Source organism: Netta rufina (genome assembly GCF_964035555.1).
Source record: "Netta rufina genome assembly, chromosome: 18".
Taxonomy (NCBI): domain Eukaryota; kingdom Metazoa; phylum Chordata; class Aves; order Anseriformes; family Anatidae; genus Netta; species Netta rufina.
The window spans coordinates 2,472,941-2,492,825 of NC_140142.1; the positions used below are offsets into that span (position 1 = coordinate 2,472,941).

At 51.1% G+C, this 19,885-nt stretch overlaps 2 protein-coding genes and 1 pseudogene across 3 annotated transcripts in view; 1 reads left to right on the top strand and 2 right to left on the bottom strand.

The window, feature by feature from the left end:
* The window catches only part of LOC311216156 (olfactory receptor 14C36-like), a 249,838-nt pseudogene that overhangs the window by 63,234 nt on the left and 166,719 nt on the right, over positions 1 to 19,885 (bottom strand). The window lies entirely within an intron of this gene.
* LOC311216597 (olfactory receptor 14A16-like) lies at positions 4,223 to 9,280 on the top strand (the record flags this gene model as incomplete). The annotated part of the gene is made up of 2 exons (XM_084298129.1): positions 4,223 to 4,426; positions 8,525 to 9,280. The coding sequence occupies 2 exons, from the start codon at positions 4,223 to 4,225 to the stop codon at positions 9,278 to 9,280; spliced, it is 960 nt and encodes a 319-aa protein (XP_084154255.1).
* Positions 16,633 to 17,574, bottom strand: LOC311216598 (olfactory receptor 14A16-like; the record flags this gene model as incomplete). Its single annotated transcript, XM_084298130.1, has 1 exon — positions 16,633 to 17,574. The coding sequence occupies one exon, from the start codon at positions 17,572 to 17,574 to the stop codon at positions 16,633 to 16,635; it is 942 nt and encodes a 313-aa protein (XP_084154256.1).

The following is a 19,885-nucleotide window of genomic DNA, read 5'->3' on the forward strand; positions in this document are numbered from 1 at the left end:
ATAAAAATCCTGGTCATGAGACTAATCTGGTACTTGTACTCAGCATTGCCATTGCCAACATACCTTGGGAGCCATCTCTCAGAAACTATTAAGAACTACACTCTAGACCTTTTCTCCTCAGGAAACCAAGCCATGGGGAGACAAGGGGAGGACACTTTTCCCCACTTGTTCACTCTCCCTTTCTCTTTCACCTCACCCTTCTCCTCCAGGCTACTTACACTGACTCTTCAAAGTTTGGAATATCCTTGGGATGGTCAAACCAGCACGCTCCTATTGTTATGTCTCCTGAATGTGTTTCAGGACTACTTAAGAATACCATTCAGATTTCTGTCTGGTGGCAGGAGAGTTTGGAGTGGCAGGGAGTGAGGGAGGATCTGGGCAGGCACCTACGACAGTCAACACCTCCAGAACTTTGGAACTTCACCCCGAGCAAATGCAGAATCCTAAAAAAAAATGGTTAAATGCTTGAAAAGGAGGTGTTATCACCCTGGCATTTCCAAAGAGACACATGCCACTGCAGTGTGCTGGGTCTTGGCCTGTGCTTACAGAGCCACCATCAATGCCACTCCAGCCTCTGTGAAAAGCCCTGCAGTCACTCCAACCCCTCTGACAGACCCTGCAGCTACTACAGCATCTGCAAAATGCCCTGCAGCAACTCCAGCTCTTTTTCTGGGCCCTGTGTCTGAGCCAGAAAACCAAGCTCTGTCTGTATCACTTGCTCCCATATGCAAGAAAAAACAATGGATGTGAAAGTCAGTTAGTCAGAAGATGAGGCAGGCTTCAGAAAAGCTGGGCCATCATATAAGTAGGAGGACGAAGAGAAAGAAGTCATAAGAGCATCAGTAATCACGCGATCCCTATCCCTATGCTGCTCTGGTGCTGGGAGAAACAGCACCCCTCCCTGGAATTAGAGGGCAGGAAAGGAGATATGGTGGGTACACACCATGTGCCACCCTGTGGTTTTACCTGTGTGACCATGGAGAGCACATGAGAAAGTGGGATGGAAAATCTAGAGGCACGGGTGTGTGAGTGGCAAGGAAAAACAATCACTAAAAGGGGTTCTTAGAGAACTGCTGCTCCAATTTCCAGCGGGCTGTCCTGCAGACACAGTACTGAATACTATGAGCAGGACTAGAGGGGCTGTGCCTCCAGCCAGGGGGAGGAAGGGGATAGTTGGATTTATTGGACTGTGTGGATTCCATGGCCTTGCACATCAGACCCACAGAAGTATCAGGAGCTAGTGAGCACCACTGCACAGTGAACCCTAATGCCATCAAGCTACAGAGGGTCGAACCCATTTGTATGTCTGCAGTGACAGGGGGATCCCAACACTGAACTGTACTGGAGGCTGAAGTGTGTCTAAGTGGGAAGGAGTGGCAAAAGCACCCCATTAGCACTGGCCCAGAGACTCTGTGCATCCTTGGAAGAGACTGCTTCAGGAGAGGATAGATATTTCAGGGACCCAAAAGGGTATCGGTGGGTTATTGGCATAGCTGCCTTGGAGACAGAGGACATTATACTGTTGTCTGCCTTGCCTTGGTCTCTCACAGGACCCTTCTGTTGTGGGGTTGATGAGGGCTGAAGGACAGCTGGTGCCAATCCCTACCACAGCCGTGCACCTGAGTCAGTATAGCAGCAACCGAGTGCACTAACAGAGGCCTATCGTGGCCTGAATGAAGTCCCGCAATGCTGAGTGCTGCCATGCCAGCAGCATGATTCAGACTGCCCTGGAAGAGGAGGAAGTTCCTGAGCACCTGCACTACGTCGATGGCATCACTGGGTGGGGTGACACAGCAGAGGGAGTATTAGAGAAAGGGAAGAAAATACTCCAACTTCTTCTGAAAGCTGATTTTGTACAAAAAGAAATTAAGGTCAAGGGACATGCACAAGAGATCCCGATGCCGGCTGGCCAGGGTCATTGGGACCAAAGCTCAAGGACACGTTGAGCATCGGTGAGGGGCTTCTCAGCAATTGCATGGTGCATCATTTGCCTTGTACATATTATTATTGTTATTGTTATTGCTATTGTTAATGTTAATTACTATTTTATCTTCCTTTTCTGTATTTTCAAATTTAAAATCATTCGTTATTGTCTGTACCCTGGTACTTAGTGAAACAAATCCACTTTATGTACACTTCAGTGTCACCTTCATATTGCCTTTGTCTCCTTGTCCTCACTGCCTCCAGGGGTCTGCTCTAACGAGCTCCAAGGAAGGCTGTGTCAGTGCTGGCCCTCAGGGGGACACTGCAGGAAACTTGCCTCTGACTTGGCCTTCTGGAGAGATGTCTTCAATTGTCTCTGAGTGCCTGAGGTTCGTGTGTGGGCTCATCAGCAAAGCCCCCAGAGGGGTGATTGCAGTGCCTTGGGCTGGTGCTGTGCTGCTGAGCTGGGCCAGACTCGTGGGACAGAGAGAGCTCGTGGCAAGAGGGCCGTGGTGCAGAGAGAGAGCTGTGCCCAGGAGCAGCTCCTCTGCACAGCGCAGCAGGACTGGGGGCTCTGACCGCAGCTGGCACACAGAGAGGAGAGAAGGAGAGAGGGCTTGGAGGCACTGAGGAGCGCAACAACAGAGGGCAGCGTGTGGCAGGACACATCTGCAGGCTCTTGACACCGTGAGGCTCTGGCAGCAGGGCCATGCAGGTGGGGTTGCCAGAGGGGTCTTGTACAGCTGGTACATCCGATGGCTGACAACATCTGTCACGATGTGTCTTATTTTACCTGTAATGTGGCACAGAAGATGTTTTAGAGAATGGTATTTTTGAGGGGGCATTTTAACAGAAGACCGAGTCTTGGTTTATCTGAAATAGAAGACTTGCTTGGATTCTGTGCTTTCAGATTCTTGGAGTGGAGGGGAGGCAGGGTTCATGACAATGAATTGTCTGGATTGTACAGGAGACTGAGACTCCAAGAGTATTGCAGGGAGAGATCAATATGGCAGCAATTAACGTGATCAAATCCCTTCAGGCACCTCAGCCTAAAGACTGAAACAACAACATTTGTTGTCTCCTCAGGGCTTATCAGGTCTTTAGGAGCTGCAACCCCTGTGATGTCCTTTATTCAGGAAGCACACAGCTTCTCAGATGGGGTCTGTGATCAAGGACATGGCAGATACATGGGGACAGAGATCCTGTTTCCAGCAGGGACATAGGAAGGCAGTAGAGATATGAGCAGGGCAGGTGGTGAGAGGCAGCTGCTGCCAGAAATGCTTTGTTAGGGAGTGCTCGGGCACCTCCCTGCGATCCCCTGCAGGGTAGGTGTCTTCCCTGGGACACCCCCTGCTCTCCTCTCCCTCCAGCACAGCCTCTGCCCTCAAGCCCCAGGTGTCCCCTGCAGGAGCTGCCTCGTCTGCAGGCAGAGCTGCAGCACAGGAGGGTCTGCTGAGTGTCCGTCTGTCCCTCCCTGGCCTTGTCTACCCTGGCAGCAGCACGCTGGCATTCCTCCTGGCTTCTCCAGCTGGCCGTGCTGCTGCTGGTCTTGTTCCCAGGCTGTCTGGGGATGGGGGTTTCACATTCCCATGGGGTGAGCCCTCTGTGTGCTTGGGGGAAGGGGAGTACAGGGACAGGGTGAGGGGTGTGGAGATGGGCACTTTGAGCCTGGATTCCTCTGCTCTCAGCAGGGTCTTTGTTCTTTTCAGTCAAACATGTGAATAGAACTTTCCTGCAGCTCTCACAGGGCAGCTGAAACCACACTTGGTGGACAGACTGGCCTGAAGGAGAACACCGTGCACTAAAGTGACAGTCCCTTTTTCTCTGATAATGATCTACAAGGATTCCCTTTGAGTTCAGCACAAATAGCCAGGGTTTGTGACTTGGAAACACTCCTCAGGAGTGGTGGGACAGAGGAAACAAAAAAATCAAATCAATCAATCAATCAATCAATCAATAAGGCTCCACAGCTCTGCTCTGCAGTTTGGTGAACTGGGAGCGATACTGGGGCAAAGCATTTTGTGAACAAGAAGGAAGTGAAACCAACATTACCACATGTTCCTCTTCACCTCTTGCTGTAGGACAGGGCTGACTCCTGCACTGCCCACAGTAGAGCCCCCTGTTCCAACAGACACCGTCTGGCAGAATGAATCAGGATGCATGAAAGGGATCTGCCAAATGTCACAATATAGGTGATGATTTTAAATGAGAAAGAGCATTCATTTTCCTCTGATACATTTCTTGTACTTTATTACTCTCATCCTCTTATTTTTTCAGAATCACATCCTGAAAAAAGCAGATGTCCAACAGAAGCACCATCACTGAGTTCCTGCTGCTGGCATTCGCAGACACACGCGAGCTGCAGCTCCTGCACTTCGCGCTCTTCCTGGGCATCTACCTGGCTGCCCTCCTGGGCAACGGCCTCATCCTCAGCGCCGTAGCCTGCCACCACCGCCTGCACACCCCCATGTACTTCTTCCTCCTCAACCTCGCCCTCCTCGACGTGGGCTGCATCTCCACCACTCTGCCCAAAGCCATGGCCAATGCCCTCTGGGACACCAGGGCCATCTCCTATCAAGGCTGTGCTGCCCAACTCTTTCTCTTTGCTTTCTTGGTTGGAGCAGAATATTACCTTCTCACAGTCATGGCCTACGACCGCTACGTTGCCATCTGCAAGCCCCTGCACTACGGGAGCCTCCTGGGCACCAGAGCTTGTGCCCAGATGGCAGCAGCTGCCTGGGGCAGTGGCTTTCTCCATGCTGTCCTACACACGGCCACTACATTTTCCCTGCCCCTCTGCCACGGCAATGCTGTGGAGCAGTTCTTCTGTGAGGTCCCCCAGATCCTCAAGCTCTCCTGCTCAGCTGTCCACTTCAGGGAAGGTCAGCTTCTCATGTTTAGTGCCTCTTTAACCACTGGATGTTTTGTTTTCATTGTGCTGTCCTATGTTCAGATCTTCAGGGCAGTGCTGAGGATTCCCTCTGAGCAGGGTCGGCACAAAGCCTTTTCTATGTGCCTCCCTCACCTGGCCGTGGTCTCCCTGTTTGTCAGCACCATCATGTTTGCCCACCTGAAACCCCCCTCAATCTCTTCCCCATCCCTTGACCTGGTGATTTCATTTCTCTACTCGGTGGTGCCTCCAGCAGTGAACCCCCTCATCTACAGCATGAGGAACCAGGAGCTCAAGGATGTCTTGAGGAAACTGATGCCTTGATTTGTTTCACAATCATGACATTGCCCTTCTTCTTCTGCTTCATTTGGTTGTTTTGCTCAGGTGAGCAGCTGAGCTCCACCACAACTGCTATCTGACTCCCCAATCCCCTTCCTCAATGGAAACAGGAAGAAAATATGAATAAAAGGGCTCAAGGGTTGAGGTAAGCACCAGGAGATTAGTTTACAGTTATCATCAAGGGAAAAACAGACTCAGCATAGGGAAATTAGTTAAATTTACTGCCTATTACTAGCAAGCTATAGGATTGAGAATCAAAGAAAACAAAATAAAAACAACTTCCCCCTATCCACCTTCTTCCACCTCCTTCCCTTGAGCATTGCAGGGGAATGGCCAATAGTGGTTGCGGTCAGTCTGTAGCACTTCGTTTCCGATGTTCCTTCACAATCACTCTCTGCCTCTGTTCCATGTGGGGTCCCTCCAACAGGATGCCGTCCTTCCCAAACTGAGCCCACGGGGGCTGCCCACAGGCAGCAGCTCTTCAGGAACTGCTCCCACATGTCTCCGTACCACAGGGTCCATCCCCCAGAAGCAAACTGCTCCAGCATGGGTACCCCACAGGCGGCAGCTCCCCTCAGACCCCCTGCTCCATGTGGGCTCCTTTCCACGGGCTGCAGCTTGGGTCCAGGGCTTGCTCCTGCGGGGGTTCTCCATGGGCCGCAGCCTCCTCCAGGCCACGTCCACCTGCTCCACGAGAGGCCTCTCCACAGGCCACAGCAGAACTGCTGCTGCGTGCCTGGAGCACCTCCTGCCCTCCTGCTGCACTGACCTTGGTGTCTGAAAGGCTGTTTCTTACTCCTCGCTCTCCTAGCTGCTGTTGAGCAGCATTTTTTGTTTGTTTGTTTGTTTTCCCCTTTCTTAAATCTGCCCTCACAAAGGCTCAAACAACATCGTTTATTGGCTTGGCTCTCAGGAGCAGGTCCCCTTGGAGCTGGTTGAAACCAGCCCTTATCTCACATGGGGCATCTGGATTCTTCTCAAAGAAGCCACCCCTGCAGCCCCCCAGGTAACATTGCCACGTAAACCCACTATACCCATCCCTGGAGGTGTTTGAGACCAGGTTAGAAGAGGCTCAGGGCAACCTGATCTAGTGGGTGGCATCCCTGCCCATGGCAGGGAGTCAGAACTAGAGGATTTTTAAGGTCACTTCCAACCCCAGCCACTCAATGTTTCTATGACATCCCTGCCTGTTCTTTCTAACTCAAAGCTGTGGTTGCCTGGGTTTTTGCCAAAGCCTGGGAGATCCCTGCAAACTCTTCTAGCTTCTTTTAAGTCCTGTTAATAATCCTCAGTCACCTAGGATGTCCTGGACCCAAACCTGCTTCTGTCTTTGCCAGAAGACAGAATTCCTCTGTCCCTCTATCCCAGAACTGAACTCCACATCCTCTTTCCCCTGCTCCCCTCACATCAAACCTCAAGGTCCTCACCTTCAGCAAGGCCATGCTATGCTCTTTCAGGCCTTCTTAATGCCCAGAACACACTTACTGCTCTGCACTCACCACTCTGTCTGGAGGTCCCACATGTCTTACACTCCTTCCCCTCTCCCCCTGCAGTAGTGGCACCTCACCACAGGAGATTCTATCATCTTCAAGCTCACAGGTGTTTCCAGATGGATGTAGCCCAGCCTTTGAAACACAATGCCACTGCCAGCAGTGGTCTTTATCCCCGTAACTGCATCTGTGCCCAGCACGTCAAACCCCTTCAAAGACAAAACGGGGCAAAACCCCTTCAAAAACAATCAATGCCACTCCAGCCTCTGTGAAAAGCCCTGCAGTCACTCCAACCCCTCTGACAGACCCTGCAGCTACTACAGCATCTGCAAAATGCCCTGCAGCAACTCCAGCTCTTTTTCTGGGCCCTGTGTCTGAGCCAGAAAACCAACCTGTGTCTGTATCAGTTGCTCCTCTATGCAAGAAAAAACAATGGATGTGAGTCAGTTAGTCAGAAGACGAGGCAGGCTTCAGAAAAGCTGGGCCATCATGTGAGTAGGAGGACGAAGAGGAAGAAGTCATAAGAGCATCAGTAATCACGCGATCCCTATCCCTATGCTGCTCTGGTGCTGGGAGAAACAGCGCCCCTCTCTGGAATTAGAGGGCAGGAAAGGAGATACAGTGGATACACACTATGTGCCACCCTGTGGTTTTACCAGTGTGACCATGGAGAGGACATGAGAAAGTGGGATGGAAAATTTACCTCCAGCCTTGAGGCATGGGTATGTGAATGGCAAGGAAAAACAATCACTAAAAGGGGTTCTTAGAGAACTGCTGCTCCAATTTCCAGCGGGCTCTCCTCCAGAGACAGTACTGAATACTATGAGCAGGACTAGAGGGGCTGTGCCTCCAGCCAGGGGGAGGAAGGGGACAGTCGGGTTTATTGGACTGTGTGGATTCCATGGCCTTGCACATCAGACCCACAGAAGTATCAGGAGCTAGTGGGCACCACTGCACAGTGTACCCTAATGTCATCAAGCTACAGAGGGTCGAACCCATTTGTATGTCTGCAGTGACAGGGGGATCCCAACTCTGAACTGTACTGGAGGCTGAAGTGTGTCTAAGTGGGAAGGAGTGGCAAAAGCACCCCATTAGCACTGGCCCAGAGACACTGTGCATCCTTGGAAGAGACTGCTTCAGGAGAGGATAGGTATCTCAGGGACCCAAAAGGGTATCGGTGGGCTTTTGGCATAGCTGCCTTGGAGACAGAGAACATTATACTGTTGTGGGGTTGATGAGGACTGAAGGACAGCTGGTGCCAATCCCTACCACAACCATGCACCTGAGTCAGTATAGCAGCAACCGAGTGCACTAAGAGAGGCCTAGCCTGAATGAAGTCCCGCAATGCTGAGTGCTGCCATGCCAGCAGCATGATTCAGAGAATCAGGAGATTGGCACTTTGAGCCCGGATTCCTCTGCTCTCAGCAGTGCCCAGGTTCTTCTCAGGAGAACCTCCTTAGTGCAATTGCCCTGCAGCCCAAGGAGACACAAGCAGAGTACAAATGAAGGAGCAACCAATGAAGGAAAGGGATCTGCCAACTCTCTACATGCAGTTTGGCAAATGGTTTGAGAGGTTTAACTGAAAAAATGAAATGTTTTTTCTCAGATAATCCTGATATATTATCACTCTATTTCTGTTCCTTTAGCAGGACAACATACACAAAACAAGCAAATGCCCAACAGCGGCTCTGTGAGTGAGTTCCTCCTGGTCGCATTTGAAGACACACGCGAGCTGCAGCTCCTGCACTTCGCGCTCTTCCTGCATTTCGGCATCTACCTGGCTGCCCTCCTGGGCAACGGCCTCATACTCAGTGCCGTAGCCTGCCACCACCACCACCACACCCCCACATACTTCTTCCTCCTCAACCTCAGCCTCCTCGACCTGGGCTGCATCTCCACCACTCTGCCCAAAGCCATGGCCAATGCCCTCTGGGACACCAGGGCCATCTCCTTTCGAGGATGTGTTGCCCAACTCTTTCTGTTTGTCTTCTTGATTGTATCAGAATTTTATCTTCTCACCATCATGGCCTATGACCGCTACGTTGCCATCTGCAAGCCCCTGCACTATGGGAGCCTCGTGGGCAGCAGAGCTTGTGCCCAGATGGCAGCAGCTGCCTGGGGCAGTGGCTTTCTCAATGCTGTCCTGCACACGGCCAACACATTTTCCCTGTCCTTCTGCCAAGGCAATGTTGTGGACCAGTTCTTCTGTGAAATCCCCCAGATCCTCAAGCTCTCCTGCTCAGATGCCTACCTCAGGGAAGTTGGGCCACTTCTGTTTAGTTTTTCTTTAGCATTTGGTTGTTTTGCTTTCATCGTGCTGTCCTATGTGCAGATCTTCAGGGCAGTGCTGAGGATACCCTCTGAGCAGGGCAGGCACAAAGCCTTTTCCACGTGCCTCCCTCACCTGGCTGTGGTCTCCCTCTTTCTTAGCACTGGCATGTTTGCCTACCTGAAGCCCCCCTCCATCTCTTCCCCATCTCTGGACCTGGTGTTGGCTTTTCTGTACTCAGTGGTACCTCCAGCAGTGAACCCCCTCATCTACAGCATGAGGAATAAGGAGCTCAAGGAGGCACTGAGGATGTTATTGCAATATTCAGTATTTCAACGAGGAACCGATCTTCTGCATGTGACTCCCTGAAGTATACCTGGACAAGGCAGAAACACCTTTGTTCACGTATTTCAAAAACTGTTCATTCTTTTCAATATTATTTCCATATGCTAAATATTTCTTTATACTTTTATTTTATAAATTTAATATATTTTTCTTCTTCTGTGTCCTTTTACCTTTTCTTCTAAGCCAAAGACTTCATGTAGAGGTGCTGCTAAGCTGTTTGTAACTAACTAAATAAAGGAACCAGCAGGTAGTCTGTTTCTGTGGATCTTATTTCTCATACACTCTTCTCAGGTACAGCAGTGGTTGTGGGATGAAGATCCCTGCTGCAACGTGGTGGAAAACCCTGGTGTTGTTTGGGGCTGCCCTTTTCTGCCCTGGCAGAAACACTGACATCAGCAAGACATGGTCGTTTTGGTGCTGGTCTCACTTCTCTTCCACACTGCTGTCTTGTAGCACCACTGAATCAGAACTGGCCTTCCAGCTAACACCCCTAGGAGTATGGCTTTCAAAAGTGAGGTGGAAGAAGCATTGAGGAAGCAGCCTGATCTGATGTGAAAGTTCTCCCTGCTCAGAGCAGATCTTAGCACTGGAAACCTCCAGAGGTCCCTTCTGACTCTAATCCTGAAGGAAAGAAGGGCAGGACAGGGAGATAGGGGGAAGAAAGACTGCGGTGGGTTGAGGTATTGCTGACATATGTAATCCTTGCTCTACATTGTCCTCAGGGTTACATCATGAATGAGTTCATCCCCAAAAGATCCTCTGCACCATGAGCACCCGGTGTCCAGCTGGTTTGGAGATACTGCAGAGACGTTCTTCTGATGCTTGTGTAACCAGATTGGTGGTGGCAGGAAGAGACTGTTCCTTCACCAGTGATCAACTTTCTTCTTCATGTTAGGCCACAACTGAACATCCCTCACAATTCTTAGAGTGTTTGCTTTATCTCAGGGATGAACTGCATTAGGTCTCCTTGATTAGTCTGAGGCACAATGCAATACTTTTTCCCTTCTGCCACTCCAGCACAAAACCTCTGAATATTTTTTCCACATTGACCTGATGGGGCATTTCACATTTTTTACTTTCATATCCCTGATGGAAGGGGATGATTCCCAAACTAGGATACACAGATGGGTTCTGCTTCAGCCATTTGAGGTGTCCTGTTCTTGAGTATTTCAGGCTGAGTTTTGCCACAACTCCTGCACTGTAATGCATCCCTTGTCTGGCATCGCCCTGTCCCTTGTACTGTGGGATGACTGTGCTGTGGTGGGACGTGTTTCCAGTGGTTCGTCTACCAGACATCGTAAAGAATACTATAAGCAGGACTAGAGGGGTTCTGCTTCCAGCCAGGGGGAGGCGGGGAAGAAAGGAACAATCACGTTTACTGGACTTGGTATATTTAATGGCCTGGTACATCACACCCACAAATGTATCAGGCTCTACTGACACATCAGTACTCACCAGTGCACAGAGTACCCTAATGCCATCAAGCTAGAAAGAGGTAGAACCCACCTGTATTTCTGGAGTGACAGGGGGATCCCAACAGTTAACTGTACTGGAGGCTGAGGTGAGTCTAACTGGGAAGGAATGGCAAAAGCACCCCATTGGGACTGGCCCAGAGGCTATGTGCATCCTCGGCATAGACTGCTTCAGGAGAGGGAATTCAGAGTTCCAAGAGGGCACCACCGGTGGGGCTTTGGCAGAGCTGCCTTGGAGACAAAGGACATGAAACAGTTGTCTACCTTGCTTGGCCTTCCACAGAATCCTTCTGTTGTGGGTTTGCTGAGGGGTGAAGAACAGCAGGTGCCAATGGCTACCGTGGTGGCGCACCTGAGGCAGTGTCACGCTAACCAAGACTCCCTGATTGCCATCCATGAGCTGGGTCATCGACTGGAGAGCCAAGGTGTAGATGTAAAGCTTGGGAGCGTGGCTTAGTGATGGACTTGTCAGCACTAAGGTAAAGTTGCCTGACCTGGGTTACACTTCCCAGAGTAGTGTCAGGCATAACAGAATTCTTTTCGCCTTCTTCATCTACAGCACAGAAAATATGACTTTGCCCTACTGTATTGACTGGGCAGGTATTTTCACATCACTCAGTTTAGGTTTCTTTGTCTGGAAGGTGACAGTTTCCCAAAAGAGGCCAATCTCATGGGTACAGCTACAGCCAACGAAGATATATTTTCTTTAGTTTGCATCTTGAGTTTTCCACAGAAGACCCAATAGAGCATAGATGTCCAGTTGTCTGCAAAGATTCTAGCAGAATTTCTCAGGTTCCAATGGTCATTTCAATTTTTTGTTATTTTATTTTATTTTATTTTATTTTATTTTATTTTATTTTATTTTATTTTATTTTATTTTATTTTATTTCATTTTTTTTATTATTTTATTTCATTTTTTTCCCTAGGAACTCCTGACTTCTCTTAGAAAGGGTTTCATGTGCTGGGCTGGGCTGCAGTTACAGGGACAAAGACTACTGCTGGCAGCAGATGTGTCAGACCTCTAGACTCTACTTTTCCTCCCGATGAAGGTTTCCAAAGAAGACACCATAGAAAAATAGCAGAAGAAGAAAGATGCTCAAAACTGAAATGTAGCAAAATTCAGGATTTATAAACAGAAAATATTTTCATTAGTTGCTTTTTGAAATCTTCTTCCTTAACTACATCATGCAAGCTCTGCAATTAGCTGCACAAGCCGTGAAAACTATGGAAGAGATGTTAGGAGTTTCTGCATTTTAATGAGGTCCATGATGTATTTCGGCACTGATGCTGTGGAGCTCAGGTACTATAGAAGAGAGTGATGTAACCGCTTGAGCAAGTAAAGTCAGGAGGAAAAGTTGAAGCGACTTGGAGTATGAATGGGCCCGACTGAGGGCTGTTACTAAGAAAGCCTCCTCAGGGATGTGTTAGGGTAGATAATTAGAGGCCATGATTGCAGACTGGCAAAGTCCTGTGCTGAGAAAACTCTTGGTTGATTTTAGTGAAGCAGAAGAGCCAAGGCCTGACCCCAGCCACTGGGAGAGGAGATCCTGCATCCCCATGTCTGGCTCAAGGCTCTTCCTGGGATCTGTGGGATGGAGTGGGCAGTGGGATGCCATGAGAAGAACAGTGGTATGACACCTCTGAGCTGCTGCTCAGAGTTGAAAGAAATCAATTAAGGCCCATCAGAATTAATATAACATATCTCCCAGCAAGCTCTAGCCAAGGGGACAAAAACGTCAGGGCAGTTGTGGCCTTCCCTTTTTACCAGCACCCTCTGCCTTCTCCTCTGCAGGCTTTCCTATGCTGTCCCACACTTTGCCCTATTTCCTTCAAGTCTACACAAACCCATCTCTGTCCGCAACCTTGCTCTCATCCTTTGTTTCACCCATGTCTCGCCAACTCTCACCAGGTACTCCTTGAAAGACAAAGCCCAGGTCTGATCAGACACAAGCCACCTCAGCAGCAGCTTCCAAGCCAGGGGCCTGCTGCTGGCCTTGCAGCTTCTTGGCTAGACACAGCCAAGCCTTGTGCCTCCTGCTGCCCACTCATGGACTCAAGCAGAAGGGACAGGACAACCCATCTGGGGGCCTTCTTTCTGCCTGGGTCCTCCTGGGTCTGGAGGCAGAGGGGATCCCCCAGTCAGCATGCCAAGCAGGTGCCTTCTGCTGGCCTAGCAGGGCCACTGCCAGATGTCAGCCCAAAAGTGCAGCTCCCAGGGAGTAGTCAAGGCTGACCTGCCACCTAATTCAGGCAGAAGTGACCTCACAGTCCCTTTCTATGACACGTTCCTGCTGCTGCCCTATCAAGTGCAGAGACAGAAGTGACCTCACAGTCACTGCCACAGTTATGCTCCTCCTGCTGGGGCAGGAGATCCTGAGGCAGAGCTGAGCCCTTCAGAGCACTCCCATCCATCTCCTCTTTGTGGCCCACAAGCTGATCAGACCCATGACCCCTCACATCCATCTTTGCATGCCATGTGACTGCAGAGTAACCTCACAGTTCTTGGCCTGCACTAAGGGCCACACCCAGTATGGTACCTAAAGGTAAGGGTTAGGAGAGGGGCTGAAGGTGAGGAAGTCAATGCACAGGAACAGGGGAATCAGCTGTTAGGTGCTCATGCATCAGGGGACTAGGGCTCACCTTTCTGGGTTTGAATTTAAAGAAAGATTTTTTGGGAGGGATTGGTGTTCTGCTTTGCGTATCAGGTCTGTGGTTAAAGTGCGGACAAGCTTAGTGATTTAGGGTTTGTTTAGTTTTTCCAATAATTCTAGGCCTAAATAGAGCATTTAAATCTAGTGTTAAGGGTAGGGATCAAGGTAAGCAAGAGAGTAAGGGTAAGGGAAAGAGGCTATGGACTGAGTTTTGGCTTCAGTGCACACTTAGATGTCAGGCATAGGAGTAGTTGATTCCTGTTTGGGTGTGGAGTAACATTTAAATGTAGGAATTAAGTTTGCTCTTTGAAGCTGGGGAATAGCCTCATATAAGTGTTTTAAGTCACGGTTACAGCAGCTTCCACATAGCCTGAACCAACTTACCTTTTACAAAATCTTTAGTTTCTGCTGGATAGTCCTATGCCCTCCTCCAAATCTCACATTTCTCCTGACCAGGGCTTCTCCTGACCTCACTATATCAGTCATATTCTTAGGGGCATCTTTCTGGTGGCTTTCATGATCTCAGAGTATCTGTCACTGCTCTGTTGGGTACTCTATTCCTGAGAAACGTGGCACTTAATACATGATGGAAAAGGACATAAAAGTCCATCAGAGCACCCTGAACATGTGCCCAGCAGCTCGGCACCATCACAAAAGTGCGCTTCCTGCCTACAAGTTTCCTTTCCAGAATGGCTCCTATGGCTCCAGGGTAACTTTTCCACTCACTTCCCCAGGCCACACCACTCCTGCCCGCAGGCCCCACGGGTCTCTCCAAGCCTCCCCTCTGCCCCTACAGTAGTGGCACCTCACTGCAGCAGGTTGGTGCATCTCCAGGCTCAGGGGTGTTTCCTGAGGGCCTGCCCCATGTGGGGAGTGGTGGGGAGGAAGAGAGCAAGGTCATCTCCTGGGGCATGGCTGAGCACAGCCCAGACATCCCGCACCACAGGCAGGCCCCTGCTCCCAGGCTGAGGCACACATGCAAGGTGGACACTTCTCCATCAGCCCAGCTTCACGCAGGGACCTTCAGCCCTGCTCCCAGTCCCAAGATTTGGCTACTTCTCCACCCACAGACATACCCTGCTTTCCATTTGGGGACTCAGGCAGGACTTTAAGGATCTGCTAAAGCCATGGGTGTCCTTGTTTCTCACAGCCTTCTCACAAGTCTTTCTCCTGGCCCTCCCCACTGCCCAGCACTGCCTCTCAGGTGGCACTTAGTGACCCTTCAGAAGGGCCTTTGGGCTTCCTCAATTGTCCTGGTGCTTATTAGCAATTTCCTGTCTCTTTCCAGAGCTCGGAGGGAACCTTCTTGTTCATCAGGGGACCTGTACTGGCTGTGGCTGGGACAGAGTTAGTCTCTGCAGAGCAGCCCATGAGGTGCTGTGTTTCGGATATGTGACCAGAGCAGTGCTGGTGACCCACAGTTCTGGTCGCCGTTTTTGAGCAGTGTTTGCAGAGCATCAGGTCCTTCTGTGGCTCAAAATTTGTGAGTTTTACTTGGTTTTGTTATTCTGTCCCCAGTTCCTCTAGAAGAAGAGAAAGCAGGTGGCTGAGAGGTGTTTATCTGCTGGATGCATGGAGCAAGGAGATGTCCGTGGTTCCAGGAGATGGAGGTCCGTGAAGCTGCAGGAGCCCTGCTCTTTTGCCTGGCAGATCCCCAGCACACAGTGCCTGTGCCCCGCAGGGCCAGCCCCGCTCCCCAGGCCAGCACAAGAGGCCTGGCCCAGCCACAGAGCAGCCTGCCCCGAGCAGGGGCCTGCACAAAGAGCTTTCCCTTTGCCCTTTCCCCATCAGTGCAGGCCCAGCAATGCTGCCCTGCTCTTCCCCAGGGCCATCCCTGCTCCCAGAGAGCCTTGCCCAGGGCACTGTGTCTGGGCTGGCCTGGCTGGCCATTGCTGCTTCCCTCCCTGTGCTCCCTGCAGGGCCCCAAGCTGTCGGTGCTGCTGTGAGAGCCAGGGGCTGTGGTGCCCTGGGACCCCCGCGGGTCTCCCCCCCTGCCCATGCTGTTCAGGGTGGGCAACAGACCTACGTCCCTGGGGATCTCTGCTGCTGAGCCCCTTTCCACCTGCCCTGATTGCTCAGCAGCACAGGGCAGTGCTGGGCAGGGCCATGGGGTGTTTCTGAGGGCACAAAGGGCAGGCGAGTGCTGCACCAGACCTGGCCCAGGAGCCTATAAGGAGGGTCTCCACTGTTGCTTTGCAGTATTACGGGCCTTCACCTGCTGGCTCTCCACCACGTCTTCTGGCATTGCAGAGCCCTCCTTTAGCCCATCAAATCTTCAGATTCCTCTTTTCCTTTACCAGACCCGTCTTTGGATGCTCATACATGTTATGAGGTTCTAATCACTGCCCAGTGAGCACCATGTCCCTGCAGATCTCCTGACATCTCCAGGCTGGCATTGGCCATCTGACTGACTGCAGTGGGCAGTGTTGTCTATTTGGGCATGTGCTGCCACAAAGGGAGTTCTTGGCCCAGCCCTTGGTTCCTCAGGGACCACCCTGGGACTTTCAGCCTCTGTCCCTCACTCCATGACAAACCCCAGGAAACAGAAGAGCAGGGAGCAACCCCTTGGCTGTGTTCCTGATAGCACATTTGGAAGAGGTGTCCAGGCTTCTGGGTTTGCACTGAGAAAGACCCTCTTGTTACTGTGGTGCTAGCAGGTAGGCCAGTTGTGAACCAGGGCTGCACAGTGCCTGCTGCTGCCTGTAGCCACAGACACTGCAAAGACAACAGGACAGTCATCAACGAATATGAGACCTCGAGACTAAGACAGATACAAGAGCACAAGAAAGCAATGAGGAACCAAAAAGAAAGAAGCAGTGAAAAGGCCACATCCTGCTGCTGGCCATGGCCATGGCTCCAGGGAAGCAGCAGCCCCGACCTGAAGGCAGCAGAGAGGCAGAGCCCAGCGAGAAGCGAGGGGCAGCCCCGAGGGCCACCGGGGCTTCTCCTGCATGTGTCAGCTGGGCTCTTGGTCCTGAGCCCCTCCTGCGTGCTGGGGGTTTTCACCAGCTCCAGAAAAGATTGGAAGAGATTGCAGCTCAGACCAATGAATTTCTGATGGCTTTCTTATTAGGTTTATCTACGCAGGAAGCCATCTTCTACAGGAAAATAATTGACTTGTAGGAGGCTAGGAATAATATTTAATCAGAAGTGAAATAATGAGAGGAAATAATAATACACACATTTATTAATAGAAGACATCATATTATTTTCTTTCTGAGAATAGCTGGGATTTCTAATATTAGGCATAGTATTATAGGTGAATTTGCTGACGATGTGTGTATTCAAGTAGAGTCCTGATGGAATCCCTTAGTTCCCGGTTCCTCAAGCTGTAGATGAGGGGGTTAAATACTGGAGGAACCACAGTGTACAGAAGTGTGACCACCAGGTCCAGGGATGGGGAGGAAATGGAGGGGGGCTTCAGGTAGGCAAAGATGGAAGTGCTGATCATCAGGGAGGTGACAATCAGGTGAGGGAGGCACGTGGAAAAGGCTTTGTGCTGGCCCTGCTCAGAGGGCATCCTCAGCACTGCCCTGAAGATCTGCACATAGGACAGCACAATGAAAACAAAACAACCAAAAGCTAACAAAATGCTAAACAGAATTGCCCAAACTTCTCTGAGATAGGAATCTGAGCAGGAGAGCTTGAGGATGTAGGGGATTTCACAGAAGAACTGGTCCACAGCATTGCCTTGGCAGAGGGGCAGGGAAAATGTGTTGGCCGTGTGCAGGACAGCATTGAGAAAGCCACTGCCCCAGGCAGCTGCTGCCATCTGGGCACAAGCTCTGCTGCCCAGGAGGCTCCCATAGTGCAGAGGCTTGCAGATGGCAACGTAGCGGTCATAGGCCATGACGGTGAGAAGGGAAAACTCTGCATCAAAAAAAAAGACTAAAAAAAGTACTTGGGCAGCACAACCTTGATAGGAGATGACCCTGGTGTCCCAGAGAGAATTGGCCATGGCTTTGAGTAGAGTGGTGGAGATGGATCCCAGGTCGAGGAGGGCGAGGTTGAGGAGGAAGAAGTACATGGGGGTGTGCAGGCGGTGGTGGCAGGCTATGGCGCTGAGGATGAGGCCGTTGCCCAGGAGGGCAGCCAGGTAGATGCCCAGGAAGAGCGCGAAGTGCAGGAGCTGCAGCTCGCGCGTGTCTGCGAATGCCAGCAGCAGGAACTCGCTAACAGAGCTGATGTTGGGCATTTGCTGACTTTGTACTTGCTTGTCTGTTGAAGTGGAGAAGGCAAAGCAATGTTAGAACAGACTTCTCTGAGGAAAATAGGAAATAAAACAGAAGGGTGGATAACTCAAAGTCAGAAAAATGTCAGACCAATGAGCTTTGCAGTATTGTTGCAAACAACTGAGCTGATTGAGGAGCAAAGCTGCAACTATTTTCCTCACTTTATTTTATCCTAGTTGCCCGTATAACACATAGGAGAGGTATTGAATAGTGGAACGCCCTTACACTACTTCCACACTCCAGGTGATATCCTGTGGGTGCCAAGAGGTAAAGGACTTGTCCTCTGGGGAAGACTGAGCAGAGCAGCTCTTCCCATCAGTCCTGCTCTCTGCTGCCCTGGGCTACCCCTCTATGAGCTACAGGACCATCCCTCTCAGGTGCTGCCCTGAGAAGAAACAGGAGACAGCTGAGAGCAGAGAAGCCCCACTCCAAGTGCAGCTGGACAGAATCTTCACCTTTTTTCCAGGGGACTGATCAGGATCTCAGCTCTTCCCTCCTAGACAGGGCTGCAGAGGCCTCATTTCTTCTGCCCACAGACAGCCATCCAGCACCATGGAGATGATGTTAGTATGGAGGTGTCTTTTCCTTGTGGCACCTGGATAACACAAGGATGCCACGAGAGAGCTGCATTCTGCGGGAGAGCAGCCTGCAGCCCAGGAGGATGCCCCACAGACAGAGCTGGATATCTGAAAGCTGGAGTGTCCCATATCCCAGCTGCACCGTTGCAGGGTCTGGAGGAGGTTTGGCCACTCCTCTCTTATCTGACCAGGGATACCTAGGTTATGACACTCCAAGAGGCTTCTGGCAGACTTCCTCACCTCGCACGGAAACCCAGCAGGACTCTCAAAGCCTGCTGCATTGCCCACTGCCCTCCCAGAAACAAGACCCAGTAGGGGACCCTTTCAGGACCTGCTGCTGCATGGCCCTGCAGCCAGACCCTTACCTTGTCAAGGGCTGTGCAGGTTTCTCCAGCAGGCAGCTCTCAGCATCCTCCCCCTGCCAACTGCCTCCAAGCCCTCTCTCCTTCTCTGCTCTCCCCATGCCAGCTGCAGTCAGAGCCCCCAGCCCTGCTGCGCTGTACAGATGTGCTGCTCCTGGGCACAGCTGTCTCTCTGCTTCATGGCACTTTCTGAAATGTGTTTTCTCTGTCCCACGAGCCTGTCCCAGCTCAGCAGCACAGGCCCAGCCCAAGGCATTGGAATCACCCCTCTGGGGCTTTGCTGATGAGCCCAAGAACCTCAGGTACTCAGAGACAATTGAAGACGTCTCTCCAGAAGTCCAAGTCAAAGGCAAGTTTCCTGCAGTGTCCCCCTGAGGGCCAGCACTGACACAGCCTCCCTTGGAGCTCATTCGAGCAGAACCCTGGAGGCAGTGAGGACAAGGAGACAAAGGCAATGTGAAGGTGACACTGATGCGTAGGAAGACTGGATGTGTGTCACCAAGCACAAGGGCCAGGCCTTGACCTCCAGCCCCTGGGAAGGGAGATTCTTTCCTTGACAGGTTGGTCAGGGCTCTTTGTGGGGCAGTAGGAGATGGGGATGTGTATTGCCAAGTGCGGGACAATGGTACGACTCCTGCCTGGTTCATGGGTGGAGGTGAGGAGGCAATGAGGCCCTGGTGCTTTAACAATATGTCTCCTCATTGGCTTTAGTGGCTTAGATAGCAGCCATTACCATGGATACAAAGATTTTGGTTCTGTTGGGACTTTCAGCCTTTCCAGTGTCCTTGCTCTTCTCTGAAGCAGGCTGTCCTAGGAAATCGCAGTCCTGTACCTTTTTCCCCGTTCCTGTAGATCATTGTGTTTGTGGTGTCTCATGGGATCTGAGCTTAGTCTGATAACTCCGATTCTCTTGGTGGCCATGCTCCTCGTAAGGAAGCTCTGTATAAGCTGGCCTGGTTCCTGGTGAGCAGGCACCACTACTTGTATGCCATCCCTCATGGAGGGTGTTCACAAATCTATGGAGCTGGATGGGATATAGCCGAGGGTACTGAGGGAACTGGCAGAAGTGCTCACCAAGCTGCCTTCCATCATTTATCAGCAGTCCTGGCTATCAGGGATGTTCCCAGTCAGCTGGTGACTAGCAACTGTGATGGTCACCTACAAAATATCTGGAAGGAGGATCGCGGAACTACAAGCCTGTCAGTCTGAACTCGGTCCTGGGGAAGCTCTTGGAGCAGATTACCTTGAATTCCATCACACAACGCTTCCAGAACAACCAGGTGATCAGGCCCAGTCAGCATGGGTTTCTCAAAGGCAGGTCCCGCTTGGCAAAT